The sequence below is a fragment of the Bombina bombina genome, chromosome 6 (genome assembly GCF_027579735.1).
Source record: "Bombina bombina isolate aBomBom1 chromosome 6, aBomBom1.pri, whole genome shotgun sequence".
Classification (NCBI taxonomy): Eukaryota; Metazoa; Chordata; class Amphibia; order Anura; family Bombinatoridae; genus Bombina; species Bombina bombina.
In genome coordinates this window covers 163860226-163888044 of record NC_069504.1, presented here as the reverse complement: position 1 = coordinate 163888044, position 27819 = coordinate 163860226, and the positions used below count along the sequence as shown (strand labels likewise).

General features: G+C 39.4%; 1 protein-coding gene across 3 annotated transcripts in view; it reads left to right on the top strand.

Annotated features, from left to right (window-relative positions):
- The window catches only part of LOC128662737 (hyaluronidase-1-like), a 115941-nt gene extending 109521 nt beyond the window's left edge, over window positions 1-6420 (top strand). For all 3 annotated transcript variants that reach the window (XM_053716657.1, XM_053716656.1, XM_053716655.1), the window contains exon 4: window positions 4177-6420. In XM_053716657.1, the coding sequence (XP_053572632.1) occupies window positions 4177-4617 (441 nt within the window). In that variant the 3' untranslated portion in view covers window positions 4618-6420. The remainder of the gene's footprint in view (window positions 1-4176) is intronic.
- Window positions 6421-27819: the final 21399 nt, after the last annotated feature.

The window sequence follows — 27819 nt, the reverse complement described above, 5'->3', positions numbered from 1 at the left end:
TGCTAATTCCCCAGACCGTGTACAATGGTAAATCAAACTTTAAAAAGAAAAATGACTTTTCAACAAAAGATAACAATAAATTTCACAGTGCTAATGTGCAGGTGAACAAAATAAAGCGTGGAAGATATCAATGAAAATACACATGTGAACAACGTTTGTGCGAACAACGTTTGTGCCAAAGATGGGAAACAGGACAATAGTAAAAAATTGGGGATAAAAATAAAAATAATAATAATAAATTATATATATAGGTGATGTGTCGTGTAGTGTCTTTGAAAACAAATCTCTGTGAACTCCTGTTGGGACAAAGGGAAAAAAGAAAAAACTGTCGACAAAAAATAGAAAATATGTGAAACACAGTGAAAAATGGACTGAGTGAGGAAAAATAAAATTGAAAAATATAAAAATATAAAAATAGAACTAATAAATGTCAATGCACCAATCAGGTTAGTGAAAAAACCCCAGTCTATTACAGACTACAGTCTATTGGAAAAGTTCCATTATAGAAGTTTATCCGTTGAAGAAATAGTAGTAGCTGGAAAAAAAGTTATCCGGGAAATCCTTTGAACAATCCGGCTGTGAAAGTATCGTTGATTCCTAAAAACAGAAATAAAACATAGTGTGGCAAAGTTTTCTAAAATGAGAATAATCAGAAAGATGCTTACCAATGTGTAGTCTACGCGTTTCGGTCCCCACAGGACCTTTATCAAGACTGATTTTGTCTGGAATGTCCCTGTTAATCACCTGTTTTTATACATTACAAAAGTTTTTCAGCAGGCTCAGTGATTGTTGATGATGTTGAGATATGATCTTTCTTTCAGTATCTTGCAGGATGCTCTGATGACATTTATGAACTATAATTGATTGATGTCTATATCTCAGTGACCGACTGCTTTGCTGGGACACAAAGCCTTCTATTTGCAATGCATGAGAAAAAAAAATGATAAGATTAAATTAATCATTAGCAGTTTGTACCTGTGAAGGGAAGAGTAGTTAAAGAAAAGTGCATTTTATGGTAGAAACTTTGGGTATGGAGTTTCTCAGCATTTCTTCTTACTCAATAAAGTCTCTGTCAAGAGGAGAACCTCCACCCATTTTCATAGCTAACTTGGCTGCAAAATTCATGTTTAAGTAAATCTCATGTCAGATGCAGCACATAAATATTTAGGGCCAGATTACAAGTGGAGCATTAAATATCGCTTTCATGAAAGTGATATTTGCACTCCACTGTGAAATACCAGCGACTGCTAATGTGCGCTGGTGTTACCAGTTGTCAGCAATGCAAATGTGACCTTGCATTCGTATTGCTGGGTGCAATGCGCTCTTGAGAGGGCACTTCCATAGACTCCTATGAGAGCCTTGTTCTGATGCACAGCGATGGCAGCAAATTTAAATATATATGTATATGACTACAGTATATATATTTATGTGTTAATATGTGTATATACACATATAAACACACACACATATATATATATATATATATATATATATATATGTATGTATATAAGCATATACATATATATTTACAGGGAACACATAGTTCCCCTATACCGCAATGTAAAGGCACTTTTCAGTAATGTTTTTTTTTCTAACACCCCACTCTCACCAACTTTAACCCCAAAATACTGCCGAGTGCAGTTATTTTTAGAAAAATTAAAGATGCTGCTATATTTATTTTTTAATAAAATACACTAGACTGTATTTTGGGGGCATTTGGGGCACAATTAGTGCTTATAAAACTAACCAGAGATCAGATCTCTGGTTAGTTTGATAAGCGCTAATTGCTACCACGAGCTTGCGGTAGCAATAACCAGACACTTGTAATGGCTGATTAATTATCACGTGCCTGCAAACTGGCAAATTTGACCATTTGTGTAATCTACCCCTTAATGTATTTGAACACATCCCCTGTTAAGCATATATTTTAGTATGATTAAATCTGGGTTTCTATGTTTTTTATAAAGTACTTGAATCCTAACCTGGGGCTGCAAAGGTTTGTGCTTTATAGATATTTAAGGTAGATTTATCATAGTGCGAGCGGACATGATACAATACGCTGTCTGCATTTATAATTGCACCAGCAGTTCTCTGCCGCTAGCAGGGGGTGTCAATCAGTCCGATCTTATTTGATCGGGTTGATTTCTGTCCGCGGCCTCAGAGCAGGTGGACAAGTTATAAGGCGGTCTTTAGACCGCTGCTTCATAACTTCTGTTTTCGGCGAGCCTGAAGGCTCGTGCAGAAGCAGGGCCATCAAATCAGCAATGATAAATCGGCCCCTTTGTCTTATTGAAGTGAGCTAATTCTTGAAAAGATTGGTAATCGCTGCCGTAAACATTGTGTGGTAACCTCTCACGGCCCTAAGCACACCTCAGCTACTACACTGTGTACTGATTAGGAAGATTAAGAGTAGATTAAGGTTTATGTACTACAAACAGTTAACTTAAATGGTCACTAAACACCTGGTTTCAACAGATTTATATTGTCTTGCTGAAGAATAACATATAAGCCAAGTTTAAACATGATAAAAACAAAATAACACCTTTTTTGCTGCAGTTGTTTATCAATAGCCAAACTCCACCCACAATTGACCTTATTTAGAGGAGCCAATCCGGACTTGTTACTGGTGTAGACAATGCTAGCCATGGTCATTATGTTAGAAAAGCTTGCATTGTTTTGCAGTTTGTTATCTGCTTAGGCCAGTTAATAGGAGGCATGTAGCAGGGTTAGCCTTTATAAGTCTGCAGTGTGTATTTCCAGTTCTGAGAATTATAAAATAATTTTATAATTATCAGAGAATTATTTTCATAATTATCAGAGTCTGTTTACGTGAAAAGAGGATAAAATAAATAAGTACATTGCATATTTGTTTTACCGCGCATAACTAAACACTTTATGTTATAATCTCATGCCTTCTTAATATTTTCGGCTAAGTATTAGGGTTTGGGAGGTTGAGGATGGCATCTGTCATTCATGGGCAGGGCCATGTTGGAAGAAGAGGTTCACAGGTGGACAGTGGGCTGGATAATGGTCATGTTCCTGTGGTCAGTGGTCTTGTCTGGGCAGTTTGCAAATATGGGGGGTCTATGGGTGGTGAGTGGGTCTAAGGGAAATTCAGCAAATAGAGACCTGCCTAATCACTGAACATCCACTAACAATGTTCACAAGGTGGTGCTCTTGTGCCAAAAGAAAAATTAAAACATTACAAAAACAAAATAGTAAATAGTTAACAGAATATATAAAAAATGGTATAAAAATAGCTTGAGACAGTCACTAAGATTAAAAAAAAAATCCATAGATGTTCTGGTAATAATGAAGGCAATGTGCTCAGGCTGCACCACTTCCAATCATGTGGGCCATATCAATCAGATCTTATGCAAAAGACAAAGGGGCGCCATATAGGGTAATACTGAACATGCCATACAAATTCATATAAAACAAAGTAACAACTCACAATTCTGGTGGCACTGCAAGCTGGTGCAAAACATGCAAGCTGGCTCTCTCAGTCCCCAGAATCCTGATGCCTCTAGGTATTTGTTGTTTATACAATTATTTTTGTAAAGTAGTGAGATCCCACCAATGGCGATGCTTTTGTTTTTATTGATAAATTAACTTCCTTGCTACTGCTAAATTAACTTCATTGCTACTGCTGAGAAATCCAGCTTGCATTTTTTGCACCAGTTTGCAGTGCCTGCCACCAAAATTGTTAGTTATCACTTTGTTTTATATGATTTTTTATAAAATAGGGATATATGGCAGAGCTCAGAATTACAGACTGTCCCTCTTAAATAGGGACAGGTGGGAGGTAAATATTGAGGTGTTTACTGTCCTTTTAACCTGGAAAAATGTGAACATGATACTAATTAATATTTCATATTGAATTATTATTAAAATAAGTATTATATGTGTGTGTGGGGGGGTTCTTGCACCACAAACTTCTCTTCAAACTAACCAACAAAATTATTGTTAAAATTATTGCTACAATATCTAAATCTATATATTTCCAGATCACATACATTTTTACCTTGTTTTCTGCTGGTTTTTATCACACAACATTCCATTTTTTTTTAACACCCTTTTATATTTTTATTTTTTCCTGGGATAATGATTTCCTAAACATCTCAGTTCTACAGTGACTTTCATGTAAACTAAAAACATTGGTTTTTTTTCTTTCAGGAAAGCTGTACCATTGTGAAAAACTACATTGATGATACTTTGGGTCGCTACATGATTAACGTAACATCAGCTGCTAAGCTCTGCAGTAAATTGATGTGTAAAAAGAATGGGCGCTGTGTCAGGAAGCACGCACACTCAAACGCTTACTTACACTTGAATTCAAATCATTTTAATATCAAGAAAAATCTTTCTGGTAAGGGACCAAGCCATTTTGCAACTGGAAATCTTGGAGACGAAGACTTCATTTATTGGAAGAATAAATTTGTGTGTAAGTGCTATGAGGGCTGGACTGGACTGTCCTGTGAACTTCCACAATCTGAGAAACTGGTGCAGAATAAAAACACAGTAAAGAATAGTTCAAGAAAATCATTTATCCCTGCCAGCATAGTGCTATATTCAATTCTTCAGATTAGTCTTTTATTCATGTATAATGCTGCATGATTCATTGGCTATATATGTAATTAATCTTAAAGGGACATTGTAACACAAAATACAAAAATGACATGCTCTTGTTCACTATGGCGTAACATTTTTGCATTACTGATCTTAGAACTATAGGGATGATCGATCCTTTAGAAAAACATTTAAAAGAAATCTCCATAGACTTTAATAGTGATTTTATGTTGAAAATCCTTAGATTTTCCTAACGGATTGTGATCCACCCCTATGTGTTTAGCCTCTTCAAAAGGATTAAACACATAGATAAAGTCTATATGAAAAGCTGCATGGCCTGTAGCGCATGACTGTCAATCATGAGCAGCAGTCGTACATCTTCCAACAAATAATTAAGTAAAGCAGCAGTGCAAAAATTATATACTAACCATATGAGGATGTCATTTTTAATAGACTGTCCCTTTAAGGCTAAATGGTAAATAACAAAGATGTATTCTAACACATCCTATATTGGACTAAACATTTTAAAGCTGCATCTAATATATCTGAATAGTTTACAGCAGGGGGTTTTCAAACCTGTCCTCAGGACTTTCTGTAAGGCTAGATCTTCAGGATATCGGAACTGGAGCACAGGTGACATAATCAGCTGATTAGTAAACATGATTAATAACTTGCTCTCACCCAAGGTAATCCTAAAAATCTGGCCTGTTAGGGAGGCTTGAGGACTTGGTTAAAAACCTCTGGTTTAGAGTATGTATCTATTTTTGCAGAAAACAAACAAACTTTGGTATCAAAAGAATGTGAGCTATATACAAAAATAAAATACAAAACAATATATTTTTTTATATTTGTTATATCTTACCACAATTCTGAATTAAATTGCTTTAATGAATATATATTTTTAAAAAAATAATAATAATTAAGTCCTTTACTTTGTTATTTTATTTGAAATGCTAATAAATGTTTATCTCCCAATATTAAATTTGCAGATCACTTCTACTATAAAATTAGCTTCATTCTCTTGGTATCCTTTGTTGAAGAGTAAACCTAGGTAGGCTCAGGAACATGCACCTGTATTCAGCACTCCATAGCAGCAGTGTTTGCAAAAATATTTGTAGCAATGTTACACATTGTTGCAAACACTGCTACCATATAGTGCTGGACACGTGCACACCTCTGAGCCTAGCTAAGTTTGCTCTTCAAAAGAGGATACTACGAAAACAAAGCAAATTTGATAATTGAAGTAAACGGGAATTTTTTTTAAATTGCATTCCCAATCTGTATCATGAAAGTTTAATGTTGACTTTACTGTCCCTTTAATAAGCAACATTTTTTACTTCTGCAATAAGTTGATATTGATTGACACCTGGTACACTGTGTCATTTGATCTTTTCCTGATGACTTGTAGGAAAACTGTCAGAAATAATGGAACATTATTTTTGGGAGATTATGAAGATACTGATAATTTTCTCTTCTTAAGTACAGCTATATTTTACTTGCTAAATCAATTCTATGGAGAATAGACATGAGCATTCGTTTTCGGACAAATGTAAAAAAATGATACATAATTGTTGCATTCATCTGAAAACTATAAAGAAAGACCCTTTAATGAGAGATGATCTAATTAAATGCATGTGAGAAAAAAAATAGTTGATTTATTTGTCCAGTTAAAATCATTAAGGGAGGAATGTATTTTTTTTATAGGTGGGAAAAGTTCAAATGTACACCATTCAATAACAATTTAGCAATTTCCTTGTCAGATGATTGATTCTTGTATCAGTCTTAAAGGATCTAAACTTCCCTTTTGTTCTTATTCATTCCTGACCTCATTAAAACATTTTTAAAATTTTATTTTTTGTCTTTCTGATGCTGGCTTGTAGCACTAGCACTAACTACTACTTTATTTCTTTTTATGTTTAAGCTGCTCTTCTACTGTGATGAAGATGTTTCCCATATGAATTAGTTTCTGTGACAAATGATTCATCAAAAACAAATTTCTTGTCTGTACACATATCTAGTTTATATTTTTTTTATATTATAATCATTTCCTAATTGTGAATGTATATATAATGAGCATCTTTGTTTTATGCCACCTCTAAAAGCAGGGACACTCACATTTTTTGTGCATGGAAAGCTAATCACTACTAATGGGATTGTATGTAAAAACATTTTTTTTAAAAAAAGGTGATTTGTTGTGGCATTTGCACAATCTGTACACCCTAAGGAGAGATTCTGGTGGTTTTGGGGGAGGAGTCTAGTTATTCTAGAGTGTGTTTGGGTTATGGCATTCTAAAGTGTGACTTGGGTGCTCTCATGTTTTGGCCAAAATTCATAGAAAGTGAAAATGTATAGTTAAATGCTACACTTTCCTGTCTTCTGCAAGTCCTCCAAAGTGTTACTAATACCAAGAAAATCATTTGAGAGCATTTATTTTTATTGTGATGTACAATTAAAACTGCATTATGTTTATTGATACTAACCTTTTTGTATTATTAAATTTGCAAGTTTTTTAGATAGTTTCTGCACTTCTCCATGTATTTTATAGTGAACCGAAGAGGAAGAAAAGTCAGAGATCAGAATAAGAGATTTGGTTGATGTGATCATGTTTCTTTGGTACCATTTGATTGTATATTGAAAGATAATTGTATAGCACAATTATAGAAATAATCTACAGTGTTTTTCTATCTATCTACGTTTCTTGCAAGCCTGGTGTTTTTGGTTTCTCTAGGACAACAAAGACAAAATTAGAGGAAAATTGGATAGCTGGATTGACCTTCCACTTTACTTAGGCTTACCAGAAGTCCCACTTTTACTGGGATTGTCCCGGTTTGGAGGCGCTGTCCCAGTGTCCCACCCAGTTGTTCATTCTGTCCCAGTAGGGTTGCCACCTCCAGGTTTCAAATCATGTGTCTGGGTTTCAGACCAACTGAAACCCAGACACATTATTCAAAATGACTGGACTGTGGCTCTCCAGCACAGTTGGATGCTGGTACGTACATACAGCCCTGCTTAGCTTAACGTTCGTGTCCTTCAAAGTTTACATTTAGTAATACAGGCTGAGTGAGCAGCATAGGGTTTTTTTAATTTTGTAGTACCACTTGGTTTATTTTTCTAAGAATTTAACACCCCCCCGACCCCTGGTGACATTGCCGGTAATACACCTTTAGGGGAATCATATGGGTATGACTATGAAGTACAGACAGGAAGGATTTTTGGCGTGGATCTTGCTTTACTTCATGCAGGATAGCATTTTGGCTGTAATCTTCCTGCATTATGGTATAGAGTAGCCTTTTAAACAGCTTTAGCAGGTACGTGTTTCTTTTTTACTTTCATTCAATGTTATATTTATGCCTTATCAGTATTTGGCTCTATTCCTTAAAGGGACAGTCTAGTCCAAAAAAAACTTTCATGATTCAGATAGGGCATGTAATTTTAAACAATTTTCCAATTTACTTTTATCACCAATTTTTCTATATTCTCTTGGTATTCTTAGTTGAAAGCTTAACCTAGGAGGTTCATATGCCAATTTCTTAGACCTTGAAGGCCGCCACTTAAGAATGCATTTTAACAGGTTTTTCACCACTAGAGGGTGTTAGTTCATGTTTTTCATATAGATAACACTGTGCTCGTGCACGTGAAGTTACCTGGGAGCCATCACTGATTGGCTAAACTGCAAGTCTGTCAAAAGAACTGAAATAAAGGGGCAGTCTGCAGAGGCTTAGATACAAGATAATCACAGAGGTAAAAAATATATAAATATAACTGTGTTGGTTATGCAAAACTAGGGAATGGGTAAAAAAGGGATTATCTATCTTTTAAAACAATAACAATTCTGGTGTAGACTGTCCCTTTAATTAGACACATAAAACACATATTACACTACAGATATTAAATTGTGAAATTGATCATTATGAAAGTGATAATTATGCTTGATGTTTGGCATTATTTAGAATTTGAGATTTAGATGAATGATTTATTTGCCATGACAACGTAATGGTGCCTTTTTCACTAGGTGGTGGTGTTATGGTCTATTTAAACTGTGTGATTCACTTGTTTGACTGAGGAAGGGTAGAGTATCCACGAAACATTACACACATGAAAGCTACTACTTTAAAAGGACCGGTAATTGCCACGCCCCCTTGACCACGCTCCTGACCATCCCCCACTGGCACCGCACCAGGTGGTCCCAGTTTAACCTCTAAAAATTATGGTAAGCCTAACTTTACTACACTTATTAATGTATGATGGTTACAGAAACAAGTGGAAAAGTGGTTTTGGGCAACTTGAGTGACATGTACAGTTCAAGGATTTGATTGATTACTGGTGAAAATCCATAAATGATTGTCAATATAATTGCTTGGGTGTTGTTGAATACTTTGTCATTCATTTGTGACATATGATGCATTCAGAAAGTATTCAGACACCTTTTTTTTTCCACATGTTGTTATATTGTAGCCTTATGCTAAAATGGTTTAAATTATTTTTTTTCATATCAATCTACACTCCATACCCCATAATGACAAAGCAAGAAACAAATTTTTGATAACTTTGAAAATGTATTAAAAATAAAAAAAACTGAGGTTTGAAATCTGCCTTACCTGCAACAAACACAAGGCTTAGAGAAGGATTATCATCAGCCTTTGGCACCTGAGAGACCATGCAGCTCAGGTATTCTGCTTCTGGCCATTGCCGGCGCTGCATTTAAGCTGGAGAAAGGATCGCCGCAATGGCCCACGTGGCGCAGCACCTCAGGTCATATCCACCGCTGCGATGGTCTTATACCGGTAATGCATACAATATTTCTGAAGAGCTGGGGTGCATAGAGAAGCAGCTTCCTGCTCCAGATTGTGCAGCCAGAAAGAGGGTGAGTGCTTTGATGGCGATTGGAAACCACTCTGCTCAGGCTGCAGAACCATGTGTATAGGCCTCATTATTGTATAATATGAATTAGCAAAGTGGGGACATTCAACAGCCATACATAGTCTACATTATCCTAATCATTGTGCTGACAGTCATTCCTTGAGTGGTTAACTATATTTGATTAAACATTATAGAGCTTCTATATACATTTTGACCTTCCTATGGAACTAATTTATGTTTAAAACCAGGAATCCTGGTCTGGCTATTTCCTTAAAGCTTTTATTAGCGAGCTGATATCAGACCCTGCTTTCCTCATTATATTACAGATCTGTTTTTGCAGTGCAGATTCCTATATTATTATCCATAATACTGACACTCTGCAAGTGCAACTACAGCACTTCTGAGGATAAACTATTTTTTTTGTCAAGGTTTAAGTTAGGGCCTCTCTACATAATAAAACGAATATGCTCTATAATTTACTGTTTCACAATTTCACCACTGCTTTTTCCATTTAACTTTACTACTTGGGACTCCTATGCAATAATTGGTCTCCTACCACATGTGATTTTATTAACTCTTGATATTCCTAAATAATTTCCAGAGCAAGGAAGATCATCTACCTCTTTATCTCACCCTTCATATGTTGTTTTTTTTTTTTTTGTCTCCTGATGAAGTCAATGAGAAGACCATAAAGAGTTTGCTCTAAGGAGATTTGCCTTGTATTGACTGTTGCATAGTTTTGTGACTCCAAATGAAAGACTGTGTAGCTGTGAATTGTTTAACATAATTGGTAGCTCTCATCAAAAGGTGGGTTTATAATGACCCAGCTGATAAGTGCCCAATAATGTTTATTCTCTGTATTTAAATTGGAATGGGGGGAAATTAACATCTTAGAAAACATTTCTGTCTTTCAACATAATAAATAAACATTTAAGGACTGTTCATCTAGATCCAAGACTAAAAAGTGACACACGGACTACACCGCAAACTGAGGATGATAATCCCCCTACAGATTCAGCTTCCTTGGACCCCTCTCCCACTAAAGATTTGTCAAACCAAGAGCTCTTGTCCCAAATAAAAACACTCTTCCAAGAAGAGTTAAAAAGATAGCAGATCTTAAACAGGACATTCTTGAGATTGGGGGAGGACTGTGTAATTGGAAGACAGGATGGATAATATGGCAGAAGAAATATCTATTCTTCAAAACACTCTCCAGGATCATCAATCTTACATTAAAATACAGGAAAACACAAATAGAAGATATGGAAAATTGTTCAAGACACTCTAATTTGCACATCCAAAAGCTCCCTGAGTCAGATACCAATCTTTCTGAAAATATCACCCAGCTATTCTGTCAACTGATTCCTAGAACAGTCCTTTTTGCAAATGGATCGAGTTTATAGAGCACTGAATAAACGTCCTGCAGGAGAGATGTCATTGTCAAACTTCAGTATTACCATGTAAAGGGGCAATTTTTGCAAGAGACTCGTAAGCTGCAAAAAATTACATTTGATGGACACTCAATACAAGTATACTATCAGCCATAAAGAATCAGTCCAGGATTTAACCCAACTGCTAGAGTAATAAGATAAACACATGCTAGCACATTGAGAGGCAACCAGGACGTGACCCACTCAGGAAAGAATAAAATACACTTATTATGAAAAAAACTGAGTACTCGCTGGTGTTGAAAGGTCACTGGAAAGTCTCTAGAGAGATGAGGGAGTAATGTACAGAGACTTATGTTGGTCGAGGTATCCAGTAAGAATGGTCAGACAATGCAGAGGTCAGCAACCATTTTGAACAGGCAAGGGATGATCCGTTAGAGTGATCAGGTAATGCAATGGTCAGCAACCATTTTGAACAGGTAGAGGATGATCTGTTAGAGTGGTCAGGCAATTAAAAGGTCAATGACCCTTTAAGCAGGTTTGTGGGATAAGTCAGCAGAGTGTTCAGGCAAAGCAATGGTCAATGTCCCTTTAAGCAGGTTTGTAGGATAAGGCAGCAGAGTAGTCAGGCAAAGCAATGGTCAATATTCAGATGGCAGGTTATTTGGGATCAGTCAGAGAGTAGTCAGACAAGCCAAGGTCGAAATCCAGTAAGCGGTAATAAGGTAGATAGCAAAAAGACACTGAGCCACAAGCAGGGAAATACCCTTACAAACGGGCCCCGAGGAAAACTCCCACCGGCATTTAAAGCCAGTGACGAGAAGAGGCCGTGACGAAAAAGGGGCATGTCAGGAAGGCCGAGTCACGCTACTAGGCAACGTGACGTGGCAAGAACACAGAGGAGATCCGGGAGCCACGGCGACATGGTGATGAATGGATCGTGACATATACACAAACATGTCTCCTATTACCCTTAGAAAATGTAGGGAGATGAAACCTATTATCACAGCAATTGGCAGATTTGTTACAGATCGTCTTTTCCATTTAAATTTAATTTCACCTACAATAAAGTTACCTACTCTTGCACCTCGCTTGAAGAAGGTCAGACACTGTTGGTGAATCTATAAATACCACTACCTGCTGTGAATCCTCCATTAACACCCACGCCACAGCGTAAAACATTGGTGAGAAAAAAAGATTCTCCCAAAAGAATTAGACGGAGCTTCCACAGTCCACTGGGATCCCTCGGCTCGGACAGTCCGGAGTGACTTGCCCCTCTATAAGTTCTAAGTAGGGGTCGGAATACTTTGTGAACAGACTATATATATATACTATATGATCTGTGCTAGCATTACAGAACGTTACAAAAAGTACCCCAGCCTTCAGAAAATTGAATGTAAAGGTTATAATTATATGTACTTAAAACTAAGCCAAAGTACACACAAATTACAGCAGCTCGTTCAAATGGCTTTAAAACTGAAATGAAGAAAAAAGAGAGAGTAAGATAAATAAAAATAAAGCATCCAGACTAGGGAATGGCCATGCCGCACACAAAATTAAAGTGAATAGTTTATTACAGCATCTTAATTATACAAATAAATAGAACAAAGAACTTATCTGCAGATAAGGGCTATAATGTGTATGCACCAATAAAAGAAAAGTCCTCCAGTGATCCATAAGACAAAGTCCTGAAAAACATCCTGAGGTCAACTGTTATATGATTCCAAATACACCATACGATGCATGAAGTATAGCAGGTCAATCCTGAACAAACAATGCTAGAACAAGGCCATACCGTACCATGCCAAAAGCAACCAGACTCATTGTAATTATGTTGTACCTGAAAGAATATGTACAATAACCATCTAAAAATCATTTCACAATCTAAAAGACATTTTAAAATATTTTTTTTTTATATAAAACAAAAGTTTTAGAATTTTTAATGTCCCTTTAGTCATTAAATAAGGTTTATTAAAAACATAATATTAAGAAAAACATCAAATCATTAATAAAAAAAATATATATATAATGTGCTACCTAGCTAAATACATGAATTACAAACCAAAAAAATAACTTTATTTGCTTCTGTATAAAGACAGGAAACTTAATAACATTTATATATTGTGAACAATATTCCCCTTTTTTTAGAACGATTCTAATATATTCATCTTTATTTACACCTAAACATATCCTATAAATGCATTCAGCTTTAAAGATGTATTAAAATACCTCAGAACTATTAATTATTTTGAAGGTAACTCTTGCATTAATGTAAAGCTTGTCTTCCTAAGAAAGGACTTGTATCACTGAGGGATTTCGGAATTAAAAGATGTGACCCATTTAGACTCACAGAATGGACGAGGCCAGTGCTATTTTCCATTAATGTCTAACTCTATATCACTGCAAATATAATAAATTTCTCTTTGCTACCATTTTACTGAGTAAATAAGTATTTTATTTGTATATGTTATTGTTTGGTATTTATATTGTTATTATTTACCATGAAATGTTTTTTTATTGGATGGTTTCCAACAATGTATCTTGGATGAAAGAAACACCATGATTATTTCAAGAAGGTTGTAGTCTGTGAAGTTATTTGTAAGTTAGCCAATATTATTATTTTTTCTCCCCTTATGTGTTTTTAGCATATTTGCATACAGATTCATACTGATGTTTTTCCATACAATGTTTGGAATATTATGAAATACACAGAATTATTCATTTGAGAGACCATTTGTGTGTTAGATAAAGAAAATGAATCTTTCTTATGATCACCATATATGGGGGCCCATTTATTAAGCTCCGAGTGAAGCTTGAGGTCCCATGTTTCTGGCGAGCCTGCAAGCTCGCCAGAAACAGCAGTTATGAAATACCGCTAAAGACCAGTTCTAGCAGTTCTAAAGAGTTCTGCTCTGAGGCGATGGACAGACATCGCTGAAAATTGCTGAAAATCAACCCGATCGAGTATGATCGGGTTTATTGATACTTCCCTGCTGGCGGCCGATTAGCCGCAAATCTGCAGGGGGCGGCATTCCACCAGCAGCTCACAAGAGCTGATGGTGCAATTGTGAATATGGAGAGAGTATTGCTCTCCGCATTCAGCGAGGTCTGGCGGACCTGATCTGCTCTGTCGGATCAGGTCCGCCAGACCTTTGATAAATATCCGCCATGGTGTCTAGTATTTTACAAATATGCCCAGTTGCTAATGGTGGTCAGAACTAAAGATCAAGGAAATCATACGCATCACAAAAGTAGCTGTAAGACTATGTTACTTCATTGCCAACATTTTTCATCTTGTTGTATTAATTACAATATTTAATTACAATATTTAAAATTGCAGTCATAAAGTTATATTTTTGCATTAGGAAGGCAAACAACTGAAGGCAATTCCAACATCTGAAGAGAAACATGTGGATCTAATGGTGCTTTATGTGTTGACTGCAAGACAGACATCAATTCAGAAACCTAACTGAGTATGTATTTAATTTAAATGACATAAGGGATGCGTTGCAGAAAGTCTTTGAATCAGTTGAGGATGTGTCTGTGTCTGTACTTAGCTAAACGTTCCTGTTGTACGTCTTGAAGAAGACATTTGTGCTGAAGATATATGTTTAATAGTCACTTATGGTAGACTCTAGTTGAAGCAAATCAGTATAGACTGTAACCATAGGATAATTGTTCAACAAAAATGAAGGTTCACTTTAAGAGATAAGAAACAAATCTCACAAAAGAATAATAATGACGATCTCCATCACCAAATTGGGTCAACCAGAAAAGTAATAAAAGTGCAATAAGAAGATACAATATTGAGACTTGAAGCCCGTGTTTCTGGTGAGCCTACAGACTCGCCAGAAACATCAGTTATGAAGCAGCGGTCTAAAGACCGCTGCTCCATAACCTGTTTGCCTGCTCTGAGCAGGTGGACAGATATCGCCGCAATTCAACCCAATCGAGTACGATCGGATTAATTGACACCGACCCTGCTGGCGGCCGCAAATCTGCAGGGGGCAGCGTTGCACCAGCAGCTCACAAGAGCTGCTGATGCAATGCTGAATACGGAGAGCGTATTGCTCTCTGCATTCAGCGAGGTCTGTAGAACCTGATCCGCACTGTCGAATCAGGTCCGACAGACCTTTGTTAAATAGGCCCCAACATATCAGAGGCGAATAGCTAGTAACAGCAAATTCCATATAATTAACATTTTAAATGGTTAAAGGGCCATGAAACCCAATTTTTTTCTTTCATAATTTAGAAAGAGCATGCCATTTTAAACAACTTTCTAGTTTACTTATATTATGTAATTTGCTTTATTATCTTGATATTCTTTGCTGAAAAACATATCTAGATAGGCTCAGTAGCTGCTGATTGGTAGCTGCACATTGATGCCTCGTGTGATTGGCTCACCCATGTGCATTGCTATTTCTTCAACAAAAGATATCTAAAAATTAAGCAAATTAGATAATAACAGTAAATTGGAATGTTGTTTAAAACTTTATTCTCTACCTGAATCATGAAAGAAAAATGTTGGGTTTAGTCGCCTTTTAATTGCAATCTTAACCCCTTAACGACTCATGTTGTACAGAGAACTACAGAAAAACAACAACTTCTAAGTGGGAGAAAGGTGGGAGGAAATGGGTTAATAAGTTGCAAAGGGATCTGGGAGGGGGTGGGGGGAATGGTCTTTTAGGGGGGAAGCTACACTACAAAAAATAAAAAATAAAATAAAAAAATAAATATATTTTTAATGACAGCTGCCAGTACCCAATATGGCACCAAATAAGGTAGAGGGGGAGGGTTAGAGAGCTGTTTGGGGGGGATCAGGGAGGTTGGGGGCTAAGGGGGGGACCCTACACAGCAGCATATGTAAATATGCTTAAAAAAAAAAGATACCTTTTTATTTTAGTACTGGCAGACTTTCTGCCAGTACTTAAGATGGCGGGGACAATTGTGGGGTGGGGGAGGGAAGAGAGCTGTTTGGGAGGGATCAGGGGGTGTGATGTGTCAGGTGGGAGGCTGATCTCTACACTAAAGCTAAAATTAACCCTGCAAGCTCCCTACAAGCTACCTAATTAACCCCTGCACTGCTGGGCATAATACACGTGTAATGCGCAGCAGCATTTAGGGCCCTTCTAATTACCAAAAAGCAACGCCAAAGCCATATATGTCTTCTATTTCTGAACAAAGGGAATCCCAGAGAAGCATTTACAACCATTTATGCCATAATTGCATAAGTTGTTTGTAAATAATTTCAGTAAGAAACCTAAAATCATGAAAAATGTAACATTTTTTTTATTTGATCGCATTTGGCGGTGAAATGCTGGCATGAAATATACCAAGATGGGCCTAGATCAATACTTGTGGTTGTCTACTACACTACACTAAAGCTAAAATTAACCCTAGAAGCTCCCTACATGCTCCCTAATTAACCCCTTCACTGCTGGGCATAATACACGTGTGATGCGCAGTGGCATTTTGCGGCCTTCTAATTAACAAAAAGCAACGCCAAAGCCATATACAGGGAGTGCAGAATTATTAGGCAAATGAGTATTTTGACCACATCATCCTCTTTATGCATGTTGTCTTACTCCAAGCTGTATAGGCTCGAAAGCCTACTACCAATTAAGCATATTAGGTGATGTGCATCTCTGTAATGAGAAGGGGTGTGGTCTAATGACATCAACACCCTATATCAGGTGTGCATAATTATTAGGCAACTTCCTTTCCTTTGGCAAAATGGGTCAAAAGAAGGACTTGACAGGCTCAGAAAAGTCAAAAATAGTGAGATATCTTGCAGAGGGATGCAGCACTCTTAAAATTGCAAAGCTTCTGAAGCGTGATCATCGAACAATCAAGCGTTTCATTCAAAATAGTCAACAGGGTCGCAAGAAGCGTGTGGAAAAACCAAGGCGCAAAATAACTGCCCATGAACTGAGAAAAGTCAAGCGTGCAGCTGCCAAGATGCCACTTGCCACCAGTTTGGCTATATTTCAGAGCTGCAACATCACTGGAGTGCCCAAAAGCACAAGGTGTGCAATACTCAGAGACATGGCCAAGGTAAGAAAGGCTGAAAGACGACCACCACTGAACAAGACACACAAGCTGAAACGTCAAGACTGGGCCAAGAAATATCTCAAGACTGATTTTTCTAAGGTTTTATGGACTGATGAAATGAGAGTGAGTCTTGATGGGCCAGATGGATGGGCCCGTGGCTGGATTGGTAAAGGGCAGAGAGCTCCAGTCCGACTCAGACGCCAGCAAGGTGAAGGTGGAGTACTGGTTTGGGCTGGTATCATCAAAGATGAGCTTGTGGGGCCTTTTCGGGTTGAGAATGGAGTCAAGCTCAACTCCCAGTCCTACTGCCAGTTTCTGGAAGACACCTTCTTCAAGCAGTGGTACAGGAAGCAGTCTGCATCCTTCAAGAAAAACATGATTTTCATGCAGGACAATGCTCCATCACACGCGTCCAAGTACTCCACAGCGTGGCTGGCAAGAAAGGGTATAAAAGAAGAAAATCTAATGACATGGCCTCCTTGTTCACCTGATCTGAACCCCATTGAGAACCTGTGGTCCATCATCAAATGTGAGATTTACAAGGAGGGAAAACAGCACACCTCTCTGAACAGTGTCTGGGAGGCTGTGGTTGCTGCTGCACGCAATGTTGATGGTGAACAGATCAAAACACTGACAGAATCCATGGATGGCAGGCTTTTGAGTGTCCTTGCAAAGAAAGGTGGCTATATTGGTCACTGATTTGTTTTTGTTTTGTTTTTGAATGTCAGAAATGTATATTTGTGAATGTTGAGATGTTATATTGGTTTCACTGGTAAAAATAAATAATTGAAATGGGTATATATTTGTTTTTTGTTAAGTTGCCTAATAATTATGCACAGTAATAGTCACCTGCACACACAGATATCCCCCTAAAATAGCTATAACTAAAAACAAACTAAAAACTACTTCCAAAACTATTCAGCTTTGATATTAATGAGTTTTTTGTGTTCATTGAGAACATGGTTGTTGTTCAATAACAAAATTAATCCTCAAAAATACAACTTGCCTAATAATTCTGCTCTCCCTGTATGTCAAACAAAGGGGATCCCAGAGAAGCATTTACAACCATTTATGCCATAATTGCACAAGTTGTTTGTAAATAATTTCAGTGAGAAATCTAAAGTTTGTGAAAAAATTTGTGAAAAAGTGAACGATTTTATTTATTTGATCACATTTGGCGGTGAAATGGTGGCATGAAATATACCAAAATGGGCCTAGATCAATACTTTGGGATGTCTTCTCAAAAAATATATATACATGTCAAGGGATATTTAGGGATTCCTGAAAGATATCAGTGTTACAATGTAACTAGTGCTAATTTTGAAAAAAAGTGGTTTGGAAATAGCAAAGTGCTACTTGTATTTATTACCCTATAACTTGCAAAAAAAGCAAAGAACATGTAAACATTGGGTATTTCTAAACTCAGGACAACATTTAGAAACTATTTAGCATGGGTGTTTTTTGGTGGTTGTAGATGTGTAACAGATTTTAGGGGTCAAAGTTAGAAAACGTTTGTTTTTTTCCATTTTTTCCTCATATTTTTTTTGTTGTAATTTATAAGATATGATGAAAATAATGGTATATTTAGAAAGTCTGTTTAATGGCGAGAAAAAACTAAATTTATGCTTACCTGATAAATTTCTTTCTTTTGTGGTGTATCCAGTCCACGGGTTCATCCATTACTTGTGGGATATTCTCCTTCCCAACAGGAAGCTGCAAGAGGACACCCACAGCAGAGCTGTCTATATAGCTCCTCCCCTAACTGCTACCCCCAGTCATTCGACCGAAGACAAGCAAGAAAAAGGAGAAACTATAGGGTGCAGTGGTGACTGCAGTTTAAAAATAAAAAACACCTGCCTTAAAGTGACAGGGCGGGCCGTGGACTGGATACACCACAAGAGAAAAACATTTATCAGGTAAGCATAAATTTTGTTTTCTCTTGTAAGGTGTATCCAGTCCACGGGTTCATCCATTACTTGTGGGATACCAATACCAAAGCTTTAGGACACGGATGAAGGGAGGGACAAGGCAGGCACTTAAACGGAAGGCACCACTGCCTGCAAGACCTTTCTCCCAAAAATAGCCTCCGAGGAAGCAAAAGTATCAAATTTGTAGAATTTAGAAAAAGTATGAAGCGAAGACCAAGTCGCCGCCTTACAAATCTGTTCAACAGAGGCCTCATGTTTAAAAGCCCATGTGGAAGCTACCGCTCTAGTAGAATGAGCTGTAATTCTTTGAGGAGGCTGCTGGCCAGCAGTCTCATAAGCTAAACGGATTATGCTTCTCAGCCAAATAGAAAGAGAAGTTACCGAAGCCTTTTGGCCTCTCCTCTTTCCAGAGTAGACGACAAACAATGCAGATGTTTGACGAAAATCCTTAGTAGCTTGCAAATAAAACTTTAAAGCACGAACCACGTCAAGATTGTGTAACAGACGTTCCTTCTTTGAAGAAGGATTAGGACACAGTGACGGAACAACAATTTCCTGATTGATATTCCTATTAGATACTACCTTAGGAAGAAACCCAGGTTTGGTATGAAAAACTACCTTATCTACATGGAAGATCAGATAAGGGGAATCACACTGCAAGGCAGATAACTCTGAAGCTCTTCGAGCCGAAGAGATAGCTACTAAAAACAGAACTTTCCAAGATAAAAGCTTGATATCTATGGAATCCAAGGGTTCAAACGGAACCCCTTGAAGAACTTTAAGAACTAAATTTAAACTCCATGGCTGAGCAACAGGTTTAAACACAGGCCTGATTCTAACCAAAGCCTGACAAAACCCCTGAACGTCTGGAACATCAGCCAGGCGCTTGTGCAAAAGAATAGACAGAGCAGAAATCTGTCCCTTTAAGGAACTAGCCGATAATCCCTTTTCCAATCCTTCTTGGAGAAAAGATAGTATCCTAGGAATCCTGACCTTACTCCACGAGTAACCCTTGGATTCACACCAATGAAGATATTTACACCATATCATATGATAGATTTTCCTGGTGACAGGCTTTCGAGCCTGAATCAAGGTATCAATGACTGACTCGGAGAAACCACATTTTGATAAAATCAAGCGTTCAATCTCCAAGCAGTCAGATGCAGAGAAATTAGATTTGGATGTTTGAATGGACCTTGGAGTAGAAGGTCCTGCCTCAGCTGCAGAGTCCATGGTGGAGAGGATGACATGTCCACCAGATCCACATTCCAAGTCCTGCGTGGCCACGCAGGCGCTATCAAAATCACCGAAGTTCTCTCCTGCTTGATCTTTGCGATCATACGAGGGAGGAGAGGAAACACATAAGCCAGGTTGAAGGACCAGGGCACTGCTAGAGCATCTATCAGCGCTGCCTGGGGATCCCTTGACCTGGACCCGTAACAAGGAAGCTTGGCATTCTGATGAGACGCCATCAGATCCAGTTCTGGTTTGCCCCAAAGTTGAATCAGCTGGGCAAATACCTCCGGATGGAGCTCCCACTCCCCCGGATGAAAAGTCAGCCGACTTAGAAAATCCGCCTCCCAGTTCTCTACTCCTGGGATATGGATAGCTGAGAGATGGCAAGAGTGAACCTCTGCCCATAGAATTATCTTGGAAACCTCCATCATTGCCAGGGGACTCCTTGTTCCCCCCTGATGGTTGATATAGGCTACAGTCGTGATATTGTCCGACTGAAATCTGATGAACTTGGCCGCAGCTAGTTGAGGCCAAGCCTGAAGAGCATTGAATATCGCTCTTAGTTCCAGAATGTTTATCGGAAGGAGGGCTTCCTCCTGAGTCCACGAACCCTGAGCCTTCAGGGACATCCAGACTGCGCCCCAGCCCAGAAGGCTGGCATCTGTCGTCACTATAGTCCACTCTGGCCTGCAGAAACTCATTCCCCTGGACAGATGGACCTGAGATAACCACCAGAGAAGAGAATCTCTGGTCTCTTGATCCAGATTTAACAGAGGAGACAAATCTGTGTAGTCCCCATTCCACTGGTTGAGCATGCAAAGTTGCAGTGGTCTGAGATGTAGGCGGGCAAACGGAACTATGTCCATTGCCGCTACCATTAGGCCGATCATTTCCATACACTGAGCCACTGATGGCCGAGAAGTGGAATGAAGAGCACGGCAAGAAGTTAGAAGTTTTGATATCCTGACTTCTGTCAGAAAATTTTTCATTTCTACTGAATCTATCAGAGTTTAGGAAGGAAACTCTTGTGAGAGGAGAGAGAGAACTCTTTTCTATGTTCACTTTCCACCCGTGAGACCTCAGAAAGGCCAGAACAATGTCCGTATGGGACTTGGCGATTTGAAAAGTCGACGCCTGAATCAGAATGTCATCTAGGTAAGGGGCTACCGCTATGCCCCGCGGCCTTAGAGCCGCCAGAAGGGACGCTAGAACCTTCGCAAAGATTCTTGTGCCGTGGCTAACCCGAAGGGAAGAGCCACAAACTGGTAATGCCTGTCTAGGAAGGCGAACCTGAGGATTCGGAACTGATGATGATCTCTGTGAATCAGAATGTGGAGATAAGCATCCTTTAAGTCCACGGTAGTCATATATTGACCCTCCTGGATCATAGGGAGGATGGTTCAGATAGTCTCCATCTTGAAGGATGGGACCCTGAGAAATTTGTTTAGGATCTTGAGATCCAAGATTGGTCTCAAAGTTCCCTCTTTTTTGGGAACTATAAACAGGTTTGAATAAAAACCCAGCCCCTGTTCCTCTCTTGGAACTGGGTGGATCACTCCCATAACCAGTAGGTCTTGAACGCAACGTAAGAATGCCTCTCTTTTTATCTAGTTTACAGATAGTTGTGAGAGATGAAATCTCCCCTTTGGAGATGAACCTTTGAATTCCAGAAGATATCCTTGGGAAACAATCTCTAGCGCCCAGGGATCCTGGACGTCTCTTGCCCAAGCCTGGGTGAAGAGAGAAAGTCTGCCCCCTACTAGATCCGGTCCTGGATCGGGGGCTACTCCTTAATGCTGTCTTAGAGGCAGCCGCAGGTTTCTTGGCCTGCTTCCCCTTGTTCCAAGCCTGGTTCGGTCTCCAGACTGGTTTGGACTGGGCGAAATTTCCCTCTTGTTTTGCATTAGAGGAAACTGAGGCTGCGCCACTCTTGAAGTTTCGAAAGGAACGAAAATGATTCTGTTTGGTCCTCTTATTGGACCTATCCTGAGGAAGGGCGTGACCTTTTCCTCCAGTAATATCAGAAATGATCTCCTTCAGACCGGGCCCGAATAGGGTCTGTCCCTTGAAGGGGATGTTAAGAAGCTTAGACTTTGAAGTAACGTCTGATGACCAGGACTTAAGCCATAGCACCCTACGCGCCAAAATGGCAAAACCTGAATTCTTAGCCGTTAGTTTGGTTAACTGAAAAACGGCGTCAGAAATAAAGGAATTAGCATCCTGTCTAGAATGTCGTCTAGCGGAGTCTCCACCTGCAGAGCCTCCTCAAGAGACTCGAACCAAAAAGCCACTGCAGCAGTAACTGGGGCTATGCATGCAAGAGGCTGGAGAATAAAACCTTGATGAATAAAAATTTTCTTAAGGAGACCCTCCAATTTTTTATCCATAGGATCTAGGAAAGCACAACTGTCCTCGACGGGGATAGTTGTACGCTTAGCTAGGGTAGAGACTGCTCCCTCCACCTTAGGGACCTTCTGCCACGAGTCCCGTATGGCGGCATCTATGGGAAACATCTTTTTGATAGCAGGAGGGGGAGAGAACGGCACACCTGGTCTATCCCATTCCTTAGTAATAACTTCCGAAAACCTCTTAGGGACTGGAAAAACATCAGTGTAAACAGGCACTGCAAAGTATTTGTCAATTTTACACGATTTCTCTGGAACCACAATGGGGTCACAATCATCCAGAGTCGCTAAAACCTCCCTAAGCAATAAGCGGAGGTGTTCAAGCTTAAATTTAAACGCTGTTATTTCAGAATCAGACTGAAGCAACGCCTTCCCTGAGTCTGAAATGTCACCCACAAATAGAAGCTCACCTGCCTCGGCTTCTGAGTATTGTGAGGGTATATCGGACACAGGCATTAAAGCGTCAGAAAGCTCTGTATTAGTTCTAGCCCCAGAGCTGTCTCGCTTTCCTTGTAACACTGGCAGTTTGGAAAATACCTCTGTGAGGGTAGCATTCATAACTGCCGCCATGTCCTGTAAGGTAAAAGAATTAGACACGCTTGATGTACTTGGCGTCACTTGAGCAGGAGTTATAGGTTCTGACGCATGGGGAGAGCTAGATGGCATAATCTCCCTTTTTTCAGTCAGAGAATCCCCTGGAGATAAATCTTTAAGCGCCATAATATGGTCTTTATACTTTATAGAAATGTCAGTACATTTGGTACACATTCTAAGAGGGGGTTCCACCATGGCTTCTAAACATATTGAACAAGGAGTTTCCTCTATGTCAGACATGTTTAACAGACTAGTAATGAGACAAGCAAGCTTGGAAAACACTTTAATAAAGGTGAAACAGCAATTAAACAAAAATGTTACTGTGCCTTTAAGAGAAAAAACTAACACTTAAAGGGACAGTATACTGTAAAATAGTTTTTCCCTTAATGTGTTTACAATTGCTTTTTTTACCAACTGCAGAGTAAAAAATGTTTGAAAATTAGCTTTTTAAGGTTTATTTGTGTATATTAAAGCTCTTATTTTGTGTTTTGAAGCCACAACCTATTAAAATGGGTTGAGCTTGTAGGTATAATCAGATCTCATTACTGTATCACATTGTGTACATATAGCTGCTTCTTTATCTTATATCGGTCCATAAAACAATCACCAGTACTTGGAGAGAACAACGGAAAATCAAAATTGTATTACCTTATCTCTGCTATATCCCACTAGGAGTGTAATCTCTTCTGTTGGTTGTGTTTACACAGCTTATCTATAGCTTGGACCTGCGGCCACAAACTTTTAGAATAGGTGGGGATACCACATGCTAAATCAACTATTTCAAATGCCAATATAAGGGTAAAGGAGCTACCTGTAAACAATTTAATACACTCCAGCAGGTTAAGTGGATCATTGGGAACAAATTATAGGGGAGAATTTTTTTTGAGTAAACTGTCCCTTTAAACTGCAAAACAGTGTAAAAATATAGTAAAGTCTTTGAAATTTTTACAGTGTGTGTAAGGGACTAAAGCAACATTGCACCCACTTGCAAATGGATGATTAACCCCTTAGGCCCCAAACCGGATTTAATAATGTTAAAAAACGTTACAAGACAGTTAAGCACCCTGCCACAGCTCTGTTGAGGCTCCTACCTGCCCTCAAGTACGATTTTGTGCAGAAATAAACCCCTTATAATGGTCCTCAGGTGCCAGAGGACTCCTCTAGGGAAGCTGTATGTCTCAGTCTGAATTAAAACTGCGCATTTAGAGCGCTAAAATAGGCCCCTCCCACCATGTACTGGATGCCAGAGGGGCTTTAAGAAAATACTCCTAGGAGTATCTGATTAGCCATGTGGAAACTAGGCCCCAAATAAAGAGTTATCTCCCTCAGAGAAAAAACGTCCTATTTTTTTATTCATGCAAACGTTTAACTGTCACTAAGTAATAAGAGTATTACCCTGTTTTGTAAGCATTATCCCAGTCACTGTTATATCACTGCATCAGGCTTACCTCAAATACACAAGGCTTTGTCAGCATTTTCTAGAACTCATTCATCTCTCTAGAAATAAATATACTGAACATACCTCAAAGCAGGTAATCTGCAGACCGTTCCCCCAACTGAAGTTGTCCCATACTATTCAGTTATGTGTGAGAACAGCAATGGACCTTAGTTAAAAACCGCTAAGATCATCAACCTCCAGGCAGAACTCTTCTTCTAATTTCTGCCTGAGAGTAACACAGTACAACGCTGGTACCGTTTAAAAATAACAAACTTTTGATTGAATGTAAAACTACACTAAGTCACCACATATCTCTTGATACTTCCTATCTTGTCGAGAGCTGCTAGAGAATGAATGGGGGTGGCAGTTAGGGGAGGAGCTATATAGACAGCTCTGCTGTGGGTGTCCTCTTGCAGCTTCCTGTTGGGAAGGAGAATATCCCACAAGTAATGGATGAACCCGTGGACTGGATACACCTTACAAGAGAAACTGTATTTAATATGTGTGGGTACAGTAAATGAGTAAGAGGAAAATTACAGCTAAACACAAACCCTGCAGAAATGTAAAAACAAAATTTATGCTTACCTGATAAATTTCTTTCTCTTGTGCTGTATCCAGTCCACGGGTTCATCCATTACTTGAGGGATATTCTCCTTCCCAACAGGAAGTTGCAAGAGGACACCCACAGTAGAGCTGTCTATATAGCTCCTCCCCTAACTGCCACCCCCAGTCATTCGACAAGACAAGCTAGAAAAAAGGAGAAACTATAGGATGCAGTGGTGACTGTAGTTTAAAAATAAAAAACACCTGCCTTAAAGTGACAGGGCGGGCCGTGGACTGGATACACCACAAGAGAAAGAAATTTATCAGGTAAGCATAAATTTTGTTTTCTCTTGTAAGGTGTATCCAGTCCAAGGGTTCATCCATTACTTGTGGGATACCAATACCAAAGCTTTAGGACACGGATGAAGGGAGGGACAAGGCAGGAACTTAAACGGAAGGCACCACTGCAAGACCTTTCTCCCAAAAATAGCCTCTGAGGAAGCAAAAGTATCAAATCTGTAGAATTTAGAAAAAGTATGAAGCGAAGACCAAGTCGCCGCCTTACAAATCTGTTCAACAGAGGCCTCATTTTTAAAAGCCCATGTGGAAGCTACCGCTCTAATGGAATGTAACTCTTTCAGGTGGCTGCTGGCCAGCAGTCTCAAAAGCTAAACGGATTATGCTTCTCAGCCAAAAAGAAAGAGAAGATGCCGAAGCCTTTTGGCCTCTCCTCTGTCCAGAGTAGACGACAAACAATGCAGCTGTTTGACGAAAATCCTTAGTAGCTTGTAAATAAAACTTTAAAGCACGAACCACGTCAAGATTGTGTAATAGACATTCCTTCTTTGAAGAAGGATTAGGACACAGTGACGGAACAACAATCTCCTGATTGATATTCTTATTAGATACCACCTTAGGAAGAAACCCTGGATTGGTACGCAAAACTACCTTATCTGCATGGAAGATCAGATAAGGGGAATCACACTGTAAGGCAGATAACTCTGAAACTCTTCGAGCCGAAGAGATAGCTACCAAAAACAGAACTTTCCAAGATAAAAGCTTGATATCTATGGAATGCAGAGGTTCAAACGGAACCCCTTGAAGAACTTTAAGAACTAAATTTAAACTCCAAAGCGGAGCAACAGGTTTAAACACAGGCTTGATTCTAACTAAAGCCTGACAAAACGCCTGAACGTCTGGAACATCTGCCAGACGCTTGTGTAGAAGAATAGACAGAGCAGAAATCTGTCCCTTTAAGGAACTAGCGGACAATCCCTTCTCCAATCCTTCTTGGAGAAAGGATAATATCCTAGGAATCCTGACTTTACTCCATGAGTAACCCTTGGATTCACACCAATGAAGATATTTAGACCATATCTTATGATAGATTTTCCTGCTAACAGGCTTTCGAGCCTGAATTAAGGTATCAATGACCGACTCGGAGAAACCACGTTTTGATAAAATCTAGCATTCAATCTCCAAGCAGTCAGCCGCAGAGAAATTAGATTTGGATGTTTGAATGGACCTTGGAGTAGAAGGTCCTGCCTCAGAGGCAGAGTCCATGGTGGAAAGGATGACATGTCCACCAGATCTGCATACCAAGTCCTGCGTGGCCACGCAGGTGCTATCAAAATCACCAAAGCTCTCTCCTGCTTGATCTTGGCAATCAGACGAGGGAGGAGAGGAAATGGTGAGAACACATAAGCCAGGCTGAAGGACCAGGGCACTGCTAGAGCATCTATCATCGCTGCCTGGGGATCCCTTGGCCTGGACCCGTAACAAGGAAGCTTAACGTTCTGACGAGACGCCATCAGATCCCATAGTTGAATTAGCTGGGCAAATACCTCCGGATGGAGCTCCCACTCCCCCGGATGAAAAGTCTGCCGACTTAGAAAATCCGCCTCGCAGTTCTCTACTCCTGGGATATGGATAGCTGAGAGATGGCAAGAGTGAACCTCAGCCCATAGAATTATCTTTGAAACCTCCAACATTGCCAGGGGGCTTCTTGTTCCCCCCTGATGGTTGATATAGGCTACAGTCGTGATATTGTCCGAATGAAATCTGATGAACCTGACCTCAGCTAGTTGAGGCCAAGCCTGAAGAGCATTGAATATCGCTCTCAGTTCCAGAATGTTTATCGGAAGGAGGGCTTCCTCCTGAGTCCACGAACCCTGAGCCTTCAGGGAGTTCCAGACTGCGCCCCAGCCCAGAAGGCTGTCATCTGTCGTCACTATAGTCCACTCTGGCCTGCGGAAACTCATTCCCCTGGACAGATGGACCCGAGATAACCACCAGAGAAGAGAATCCCTGGTCTCTTGATCCAGATTTAGCAGAGGGGACATATCTGTGTAGTCCACATTCCACTTGAGCATGCAAAGTTGCAGTGGTCTAAGATGTAGGCGGGCAAACGGAACTATGTCCATTGCCGCTACCATTAGGCCGATTACTTTCATACACTGAGCCACTGACGGCCGAGAAGTGGAATAGCACGGCAGGAAGTTAGAAGCTTTGATAACCTGACCTCTGTCAGAAAATTTTTAATTTCTACTGAATCTATCAGTGTTCCTAGGAAGGAAACTCTTGTGAGAGGGGAGAGAGAACTCTTTTCTTCGTTCCCCTTCCACCCGTGAGACCTCAGAAAGGCCAGAACAATGTCCGTTTGGGCCTTGGCGATTTGAAAAGTCGACGCCTGTATCAGAATGTCGTCTAGGTAAGGAGCCACCGCTATGCCCCGTGGCCTTAGAACCGCCAGTGGGACCCTAGAACTTTCGTAAAGATTCTTGGTGCCATGGCTATCCCGAAGGGAA